This window comes from Silurus aristotelis (genome assembly GCF_946808225.1).
Source record: "Silurus aristotelis genome assembly, chromosome: 17".
In the NCBI taxonomy this organism is placed as follows: Eukaryota; Metazoa; Chordata; class Actinopteri; order Siluriformes; family Siluridae; genus Silurus; species Silurus aristotelis.
The window spans coordinates 6,181,672-6,191,920 of record NC_139590.1 but is presented as its reverse complement, the minus strand read 5'-3'; the positions used below and the strand labels follow the sequence as shown (position 1 = coordinate 6,191,920).

The window sequence follows — 10,249 nt, the reverse complement described above, 5'->3', positions numbered from 1 at the left end:
GAGTCGGCTCATAGAATCGGCTGACTCGTTTTCGTGAGTCGATTCTCTCCCACTTGAATTTCAATTATCAATTTACAGGCATGATTCTTTACATAATGTGTTTTCCAAAGAATCAAGTTAAAAAGAAAAGTGACAAAGATGCCAGTGTAGGAAGAGATGTTACTTTTTTCCTATACTGGCATCTTGCTTATATTAAATCAGAAACACACTTCTGAGCTGCTTATTGAATGAAGGGAAAGACATTTCACTCAACATGACCCAGTGCAGTATAATTGAATTTGACACCACTTTACACATGTGCACCATGTCCAGGGCACAAGTTAGGATTCTGCCAACAGCCTCCACAGGCCATTGTAAAGAAATCAGAGATATGGAATCATTAATGCAAAGGAACATTAAAAGAATTCAATAAAGAGGCAGCATGTTTGACCAGATTGTATATTTAACTTTATTGTGAGAGGTACATTAAGAAAACAGAAAAAAATGACAAAGACAATAGTTTATTCATGTTTAGTAAAATTTGTCCTCGCACAGCTTTAGTGTACGCTTAATTTGGATCTTATACTGTGAACTATAACAATAAGTGACTCCTTTCTTGTACCGTTTTAAAATCGTACAGTGGAAACAATGAGGTACAAGTTTTCAATGGAATGACAGTCAAAAAGTGTACAACGTGATTCACATGAAGGCAGTGCAAGGCATTCCGCTCAAAACAAAACATAATGCAAAGCTGTAAGGTTGAAGTGGAGAGAATTTGGCAAGTAACATTTATAAGATTAAGCTAAAAAAAAAAAAATACTGAACAGTGCCTTTGTTAGGACAATTTTTTTTTTTTTAAGTGCATGCCATAACAGCAACCTTTAAATACACTGCGTGTTCACAATGGACATTATTAATATTTATTTTTTTCATAAATAGTTTAGCATAATTTGACTTCTTCCCCACAAGTGGTGAACGATGCTGGTGCGTATCTGCTAAATAGTGATCCTGGAAAACTGGACTTTAACTCGTTGAAGGGTTGTTTAGTGGCTATTGCTATTTGTTTACTGCTCTTGCAACTCATCACTCCCAGCAGACCTTCAGCCAAAAACTTTAGTCCATATCATGATCACCAACACTCTGCCGGAGGTACTCTTCATAAAGCTTCTTCTGTGGATGCATACAAAGTGTAAATGATACTGTATTAAATACCACCCCTTCATATGGTCTCATTAATAAAAATTAAATAAAATAAAACGCAGTACCTTTTTATTCTTTACCACCTCCTGCACATAATCCAGTTTTTCCTTCAACTGCCTCTTTTGTTTTCCAGACAGAGTCGGCCTTGTGCTGTAGACACAAAGAACAAGATAAGCATTATAATGCCACAGACACAACGAACACACACACACACACACACACACACACACACACACACACACACACACACACACACACACACACACACACACACACACACACACACACACACACACACACCATTTCTCTGAGTCTCAAGTGCCAGTGCTTTGTAACAGATAGAGATAAAGCAATAACTTTAATATACAAGTCTTAAGAATGGAGCATTTTTGTGGTTTCTTTAGAAAATAATGCCCCCCCCCACACACACACTTTTGCTTCAGTGCTTGTCAGGGACATAAATAATCATTCTTGTAGTCTTTAAAAACTGGGAATGTTTATATATTTAAGAGAACTGGAAAGAAATACAGGTGGCTCCTGAAAATATTTTTTAAGAGAGACATCCCTCTAGACAGCAAATTGCAGTATTTTGGCATTGTATGTCTAGATATAGTATCAGTAGATAATAAGTGTGTGATGTGTGTTTCTGGCAACCAGAATAAAAAAAAAAAAGGTAATTGGTTAAAACAAGAGATCACTGTACATGTCATTAAATTTGAATTGTGTGTATGACTGCATGCCAATGAATTTTTAATTTTTTTAATAAAACAAAGTTAAAACAGCCTTAAAAGAACAGATTTAAATACCGGGAAGAGACGCGAGCGAGGATAAGGAGGATGAAGGAGAGCAGCACGAGGCCACCACAAATATACAGCTGTGTTTCCCCAGACAGAGATTCAGACGCCTTCACGACTGGAGCCTAAAGAAAGGGAGGTAGAATACAAAGCAGTACTAATTAGCGTACACACTCTTTAAATGTAGACACACATGCTTATGCACACACTCACCAGATATAACGAGAGTGACTCAGTGCCCTCAGCACCCAGTGCTAGCTCCAGCACGTCTCTGGATAGTGTGCCGAGAACCAGAGCGAAGAGTAGCAATAAGGGTACGCTGAAGCCCAGCAGGCCCAAAAAACAGCTCTTACAGCGGGCACGCCTGTTCGCCATAGTGCACTCCCTGTGGGTTTTAATGCACAAGAAGCATAACCGCACGTTACCTCTGTATCCTTTGTGCAGAGGGTTCATATTACACCCTTTAGAACACCCAAATGTTTATTTAATTACCAGTCGTTGTTCAGGGTATCGCTAATCGCCTCGGAGATGAGCTCGCAATCCTTCTCCAGTGTGTTCAGTGTATTCTGCACTGTCTGATTGATTGTCTTCTCTATGGTCCGACACACATCCTCAATCTGATTAACACATCGACTGGGCTGTGGACAAAACGGGTCAAAAGAAGATACACAGCAGATTGCAAATGAGAATCATTTCTGTGCACTAAAATAAAAGGATAATCATTCATTATTTTTTTTCTACTTCAAAACGTGCTACTCATGTGACCGCAGTAAATGAGGTCAATACTGAATGCCTTGTTCAGCATCCTGAGGTCAACCGACTGATCAGCCGGCCGATTGTCATTTTTTAATTAATCGACATCATCCGATTGTGCTGCAAATTAGGCCAATTTTAAAGCAGGTGCATCTGACCGGATGAGGAAGAGCTAGAACGGAAAACGAATCTGCTGTGGTTATCAGACTGTCGATCATTTATGCCTTATTATCTTACATGAAATAACTTCTATAAAATAGAATAAATATTGAGGGGGATATCAAGGTCAGTTGAACTGAGCAGAAACACCATAAGTGAGTTTCTGCAGTGAATCACTAGAGGGCATCAGAGGCTTTTCAAATATTAACAGAGCAGTGTATTGCTGATACATCCTACTTCATTCACTCAATGTGTGTTGATGGTACCTTGTTGGGATTGGGGATGTAAATAGTAGGCATGTCAAAGCCACACTTGTTCAGTCCTGGACGTTTGCACAACTCCTGCACAATCTGCATCATCACTCTCTGTAACATGCAATCACAACTGTCCATTAGGTCTGACCTATTCAAGAGAAACAAGGAGTTGCAATAATTCCACCAACACACACCTGTCTGTCCGACTCTCCCCCAGCCTCGTCCGCTTTGCTGAGGTAGAAGCGGAGACGATCTCCCTGCCTGTCGTTGAGTTGCTCCACAATGTTGAGCGTGCGCTTGCACAGAGCCTGTCCCATCGGGTCGAAGAAGACCAGGATCAAATCGCACACATCACCTGGAGAGGCGAAGCATCACTATAAACACATGCAGCTAACATTGTATGGGTTAAAAAGTGACCAAGGATACTAGGAAATTAATTGGTTTAAGTGCCACATTAACTTTTATGCACCACTGTTGAGGCAGGAAACTAGTTTTTAGGTGTCTCGTAACATAAATCCCACCTAGCCAAAGGATGGCCTGGTCCACGTTGAAAGGATACTTCATGTCACCGTCCACCAGTCCAGGAGAGTCCACAAACGTCACCAAACTGAAACGTTTCTGCCGAGATGTGCAGATCTCGGTTCCAACGTATTCAGACACACCTGAGACACACAAGTTGGAAGAGAGTCAGAAAACCACCACCAGGATCCTGATCAGGATAAAGTGGTTACCGAAAGTGACAAAACACAGGCGAATTGGCGGTGACTTTTAAAGAACTTGTATCGAAACTAACGTGTCCCACAAGACAATTTCTCTGTTTAATGAGTGTGTGTGTATGAGGTGTGTCAGAAGTATGTGAGGGTGGTGCAGGACATGTATGAGGACAGTGTGACAGCAGTTAAGTGTGCAGTAGGAACAACAGACTGTTTCAAGATGAAAGTTGGACTGCATCAAGGATCGGCTCTGAGCCCTTTGGGGTTTGGCCTTTTTGGCCTTTCTGATTAGCAGTCACTTTTCAAGAACTTGTATTGAAACTAAAGTGTTTCACCAGACACATTTTCTCTGTTTAATGCGTATATATTAAACACACTATATGGACAAAAGTATTGGGACAACTGACTTTTCCTTTTTTATATGTGGTTCATTTCCAAACTGTTACCACAAAGTTGGAGGCATAAACCGTTTTGGATGTAATTGGATGCAGTAGAATGAACTTTTCACTTCACAGACCCAAAGCTGTTCCAGCATGACAATGCTAAATGAATATATTCTTTAAATGGGTTGGAGTGGAAGATCTTGAGTGGCCTGCTGTCAATCCTACTGAACACCATTGCATGATTGAACTGGAATGCTGACTGCACCACAGGCCTTCTCACCTACATCTGTACCTGACATTAGTAACACCCTTGTATCGTGCGTTAAACAAGTGCTGATTACTCACCTTTAAACTCCTGAAGTTGCTTAAAGTGAGGATACAGGTGGAGTGTTGCATTACCCTGAAGAAGTAGAGGTTAAAGGTTGAAACAACGCTGATAATTTCACAAGTTCGCATTAAGCTTTAAGAATTTCTGCATTTCATGCCAAGGTGTTTTATGTACCGTGAGCGACTCCCTCTTACGCCCACTAGTGACAAAAGTGAATCCCTGCGTCTCAATAGCAACTCCGGTCCTCTGGATGTGCTCCTCTATGTACCTAAAAGAAAACGAATAACATGAGCAAGTAGCATACACCAAATACTTTCAGATTTTTCCAGAACATGTATAACATGCAAACATACCAGTTAATAAAGGAGCTTTTTCCAGCCGAGTGGTTTCCCATCAGCATCACAGTGATCTTCTTTCTGGGAGGCAGCAAAGTCACGCCGACAGACTGAGCAATTGTTATTAATCCTACAAAAGCAGAAAACACGTCATGGTTATTTCTACAAACCACAGCAGCTATGTGCCATTAGCATATATACAAAACTATTATTGGAACGATCCTGATTTTAATATTATTGGAAGGATCCTGAACTCAGATTAGCTGCTTTATGTGAGTTTCTTCCAGTTTCTCAGTTTTTTGTTTTTTTCCAATTCAATTTATTTTTATTTGTATAGCACTTTTAATAATAGACGTTGTTTCAAAGCAGCTTTACACAAATAATGTAAGAAAGAATGAATAAGATTGTTCTTTATAAGTGTAAGTTCATCCCTAATAAGCGAGGAATAACTCCAATATGGCATAGGGAAGAAACCTTAAGAGGAACCCGATTTAAGAGGGAAGCAACCTCATCCGGGTGGCACCGATTTTCCTGATCCAGGATCAAAGTTATTGAAGTGCAAACAGACTTAAGGAAAGGAGGGCAGTCGGGCAAACGAATGGATTGAATGAAAGAACTTTTGGATGTGTTTCTTTGAAGATGTTCCTAGAATATGATTCTCCACTTTTTCATTCAGATCTTGTGAATTTTCCCAGACCCACATTTCACAGCTTAAGACATATTTCAGAAGTATATCCTCTATGAGGTTTTTTTCCCCCCTGGAGTACTGTGTGCAAGCAGGCAGACAGACGGGGCAGGCAGACGGACGCGGGGCAGGCAGACGGGCGGGGCAGGCAGACGGGCGGGGCAGGCAGACGGGCGGGTAAATGTTCGTCCGTCCGTCTGTCTGCCAGTCAGACAGACGGACGGACAGACAGACAGGCAGACATTTGCCCACCCGTCTGCCCACCCGTCTGCCTGCCCGTCTGCTTGCCCGTCTGCTTGCAATGTGAAATGTACAGCTTTCACCAGTATCCACAAACATGGGCAATAAGACCTGCAATAAAAACTAAAAATGTAAAGGTGTGTTAAAGAAAACAGTTTTGCACTCAATAGTATTACATTAATAATTTTAAAAGGCTCTGGATTTAATAAGATGTTGTACAATGTTTTATATAATTGTGTTTTAAATGCAATTGAAATGATTTTAGACGAAACCAAAAAAGGTAATACATTTCTCTTTCCATTCTTTCCATTTTTTTCTGTCTAAGTGTATCAGATAAATAAAATGATTACAGTCAGTGTTTTGCTGTTTTTTTCTTTTCTTTTTCTACTCAGAAGGAGGATAGAAACATGGCCTGCTTCCCAAAAAACTCCTTATCTTTAAATAAGGAGGTTTTCATCTTAAACCAATTTTAGAGTTTTAAAGAAAGAAACTATAAATTGTCAGAAACAACATCAATACAGATAAATAATGCGAATCAATAAAGAAAAATCCAGATTAAATTCATAAGTTTCAGTGGAAACCAATGCACTTTTGCCCAAACCAACTTCAGCCCAGGTTCAGGCTGCTGTTAGCCGTTAGCACTGAAGCTAAAGTGCAGAAGACTGGAGCAGATCAAACTCAGTGTTTGGTGATTTTATATATTTCCTGTGATGTTTTATTTCATACCGCTGTCTGTATCCGTGTACATCTGATGGCAGTCCTTCAGGATGCGCTCGTCGCAGGAGACGCTGCCCGACACCGAGTCCGCGTTCGCCGCGCTCCTGCTCTTCATCTTCCCCGACATCCTTTTCTTTTTTTCTTCACTTAAGAATGAGGGATTACCGGTGTGACTTCTGGAAAACACAGCGGACAATCAGGAGCGTGGCTTTTGTTCACTCGTTTGTTGTTGTTTTAACCGGCGGAACGGAGAAAGGACGCCACTGAACGCCCGGTTCGAGTTTGAATCGGCCCGGTTATGCTCAACAACGCCGGCCACGTCAACCGAGCCGCGCAAAGCATTCTGGTATTTGTAGTTTCTCAAGATCGGAAACGAGGAATCAATTATCACGTCCCAGTGAAACTCCAGTGGTGGTAATGAGCCAGAAGAAAAAGAAGAAGAAGAAGAACGAGGAGGAGGAGGAACAAATTAAGAAGATAAGTATGGTGATGATGATGAGGAGGAAGAAGAGGAGGAGGAAGAAGGAAGAAGAAGAACGGAGGAAGAGAATGGAGAATAGGTGGAAGAAAAAAGTAAGCAGAATAAGAGGAAACAGAAGAAGAGCAGAAGGAAAACAGGAGGAAGAAGAAGGGGAAGAAAAAGGGGATAAAGAAGAGGAAGAAAAAGAAGTGTAAAAATAATAAGAGGAGGAGGACAAATAAAAAAGAAAAATAGAAGAAGAAGAAGAGAAAAGGAAAAAGAGGAGCAGGAGAAAAAAGGAATAAGCAGGAAAAAGGAAAGTTGAGGAGGAAAAGCAGGATGCAGAAGAAGAGAAAAAATAATAAGAGGAGGAGGGAAAATAAAGAAGAAGAAGAAAAAGAAGAAGAGAAAGGAAAAAGCGAAGCAGGAGAAAAAAGTAATAAGCAGGAAAAAGGAAAGTTGAAGAGGAAAAGCAGGATGCAGAAAAAGAGAAAAAATAAGAAGTGGAGGAGAAAATAAAGAAGAAGAAAAAGGAGAAGAGAAAGGAAAAAGAGGAGCAGGAGAAAAAAAAGGAATAGAGTGCAGGCAGGGTGGAGTGGGTGGAGAAGAGTGATAGCAGGAGTGATTTGTGGTAGAAGAGTATCTGTGAGAGTGGAGGGGAAAGTTTATAGGACTGTGGTGAGACCTGCGATGCTGTATGGTTTAGACCAGGGGTCACCAACGTGGTGCCCGCGGGCGCCAGGTAGCCCGCAAGGACCACATGAGTAGCCCGCAGGCCTTTTCTAAAAATAGCTGTTTCCTACTTTGTTAAATCATTGTTGATAATTATTATGAGAAATTATTAACATGATCAGTGTCTTCACATAGATAAATATCATTAATTATTAATAATAACAATAATAAAAGGTAAATTGAGCAAATTTGTTATTTCAGATCAAACTGAAAACTGTGTGTATCAAACTGGTAGCCCTTCATATTAATCGGTACCCAAGAAGTAGCTCTCAGTTTCAAAACTTTTGGTAACCCCTGGTTTAGAGACAGTGGCATTGAGTAAAAGACAGGAGGTGGAGCTGGAGGTAGGAGAGCTGAAGATGTTGAGGATTTCATTGGGAGTGATTAGGATGGACAGTGTTAGAAATAAGTTTATTAGAGGGACAGCGCATGTAGGACGTTTTGGAGACAAGGTGAGGGAGGTGTGATTGAGATGGTTTGGAAATGTTTTGGAGACAAAGTGAGGAAGGTGTGATTGAGATGGTTTGGACATGTTTTGGAGACAAAGTGAGGAAGGTGTGGTTGAGATGGTTTGGAAATGTTTTGGAGACAAAGTGAGGAAGGTGTGATTGAGATGGTTTGGACATGTTTTGGAGACAAAGTGAGGAAGGTGTGGTTGAGATGGTTTGGAAATGTTTTGGAGACAAAGTGAGGAAGGTGTGATTGAGATGGTTTGGACATGTTTTGGAGACAAAGTGAGGAAGGTGTGGTTGAGATGGTTTGGACATGTTTTGGAGACAAAGTGAGGGAGGTGTGATTGAGATGGTTTGGAAATGTTTTGGAGACAAAGTGAGGAAGGTGTGATTGAGATGGTTTGGACATGTTTTGGAGACAAAGTGAGGAAGGTGTGGTTGAGATGGTTTGGAAATGTTTTAGATACAAAGTGAGGAAGGTGTGGTTGAGATGGTTTGGAAATGTTTTGGAGACAAAGTGAGGAAGGTGTGATTGAGATGGTTTGGACATGTTTTGGAGACAAAGTGAGGAAGGTGTGGTTGAGATGGTTTGGACATGTTTTGGAGACAAAGTGAGGAAGGTGTGATTGAGATGGTTTGGAAATGTTTTGGAGACAAAGTGAGGAAGGTGTGGTTGAGATGGTTTGGAAATGTTTTGGAGACAAAGTGAGGAAGGTGTGATTGAGATGGTTTAGCCACAGCTGCACCGCAAACATACATCATCTCTAGCACAAGCTTTAATATTAACCTCATAAACCTGTGACCTGTGCATTTTTTTGTGCATTAGTTTTTCCTAGGGATTTGAAATGAAGGTAAATTGTGTGTTTTTGTACAAATTCGATCGGAAAGAAAACGCATTGGCCTGGAGGCCAACACGGTTATCAGATAAATCCTAATATACGAACACATTGAATATGGGTCATTGTGTTATTAGGCCATCTTGATAGTGGAATAGTGTTGTAGTGGCCTGTTAGTTTAACCAGTAACTGTAGATCATTTCAAGTTTATGGACTATTGTTAGGAAACAAAATGGCATCATGGGATGCATGAACAGAAAAAACCTACCGTTTACCGTAGCTGATGTTATTCCGCATTTCATTATTATTATTACACATTCATTATTATTATTATTGTACATTCGCAGATGAAGTAATTTAATGTTTTTTGAAAGAGTAAATAAATGTCATTATGCTTTGGCCTTGAAATTTAGTCTACCAGAAAATAACTCTGCTCTTATACAATATCCAGGAAACAGGATGCTGCCAGTAAAAGGTTGGCTGCCTTGCAAAAAAAAAAAAAGATTTTATATTGAGTTTCTCTTTGTGTTCAGGTTTGCATGTGCACACATAAAGCAAAATGTTATGTACCACAATTTGGAGACGAACCCAAATCGAAAAAACTCTTTGAAACTGATTTTAAATGAATTCAAATCAATAAAAAAACCACCAAATTTAATATTTATGGATTTAACCACATAAACTATGTGAACAGAAGTAATAAGACACCAGACGTTTCTTTTTTCATATGTGGTTGATCCCCAAACTGTTACCACAATGTCTTTGGCTGCAGTAGCATAACATTGTCCCTTTACTTGAACTAGGAGACTCAAACTTGTTTAAGCATGACAAATCCCCTGTGCACAAAACCAGCTCCATGAAGATGCTTTACAGGGGTTGATGTGAAAGATCTTGAGTGTCCTGCTATAGAGCCCCGGTCACAACCCTACTGAACACCTTTGTGATTAAGTGGAATGCTGACTGCACCCCAGCCTTCATCTCAGCTACATCAGTACCCGACTTTACCAACACCCTTGTAGCTGAATGAGAACAAATCTATACAAATTTTAGTGGAACATCTCCCCAGAAAAGTGGAAGTTAATTATAAAAACAAATGGATATTTAATGTGGAATGGAATGTGTAAAAAGCACATATGAATCTTTTGCAGAATGAGGGAGATGGCAGATGTACACCAGTCTCATTTTTGCACACCCCCTTTAAAGAATTTATGTTTACCAATCCATCTACC

At 40.2% G+C, this 10,249-nt stretch overlaps 1 protein-coding gene across 1 annotated transcript; it reads right to left on the bottom strand.

Moving 5' to 3' along the window:
- Positions 1–424: 424 nt before the first annotated feature.
- LOC310739875 (uncharacterized protein) lies at positions 425–6,892 on the bottom strand. Its single transcript, XM_083566119.1, has 12 exons — positions 6,550–6,892; positions 4,917–5,028; positions 4,738–4,831; positions 4,581–4,635; positions 3,661–3,801; positions 3,334–3,494; positions 3,152–3,250; positions 2,466–2,611; positions 2,187–2,358; positions 1,986–2,098; positions 1,245–1,329; positions 425–1,149 (listed from the first exon to the last, which is right to left on the bottom strand). Exons 1-12 carry the CDS (start codon positions 6,665–6,667, stop codon positions 1,093–1,095), a joined length of 1,353 nt encoding a protein of 450 aa, XP_083422245.1. The 5' UTR covers positions 6,668–6,892; the 3' UTR covers positions 425–1,092.
- Positions 6,893–10,249: the final 3,357 nt, after the last annotated feature.

What these genes read in the sequence shown, in the direction of transcription:
- LOC310739875 (XM_083566119.1), bottom strand. Translation starts at nt 6,667, where the DNA reads ATGTCGGGGAAGATGAAGAGCAGGAGCGCGGCGAACGCGGACTCGGTG. An exon ending in GTACACGGATACAGACAGCG is followed by an intron (nt 5,029 to 6,549) that starts GTATGAAATAAA and finishes CTGCTTTTGTAG; the next exon opens with GATTAATAACAATTGCTCAG. An exon ending in AGGTGGTAAAGAATAAAAAG is followed by an intron (nt 1,150 to 1,244) that starts GTACTGCGTTTT and finishes ATGCATCCACAG; the next exon opens with AAGAAGCTTTATGAAGAGTA.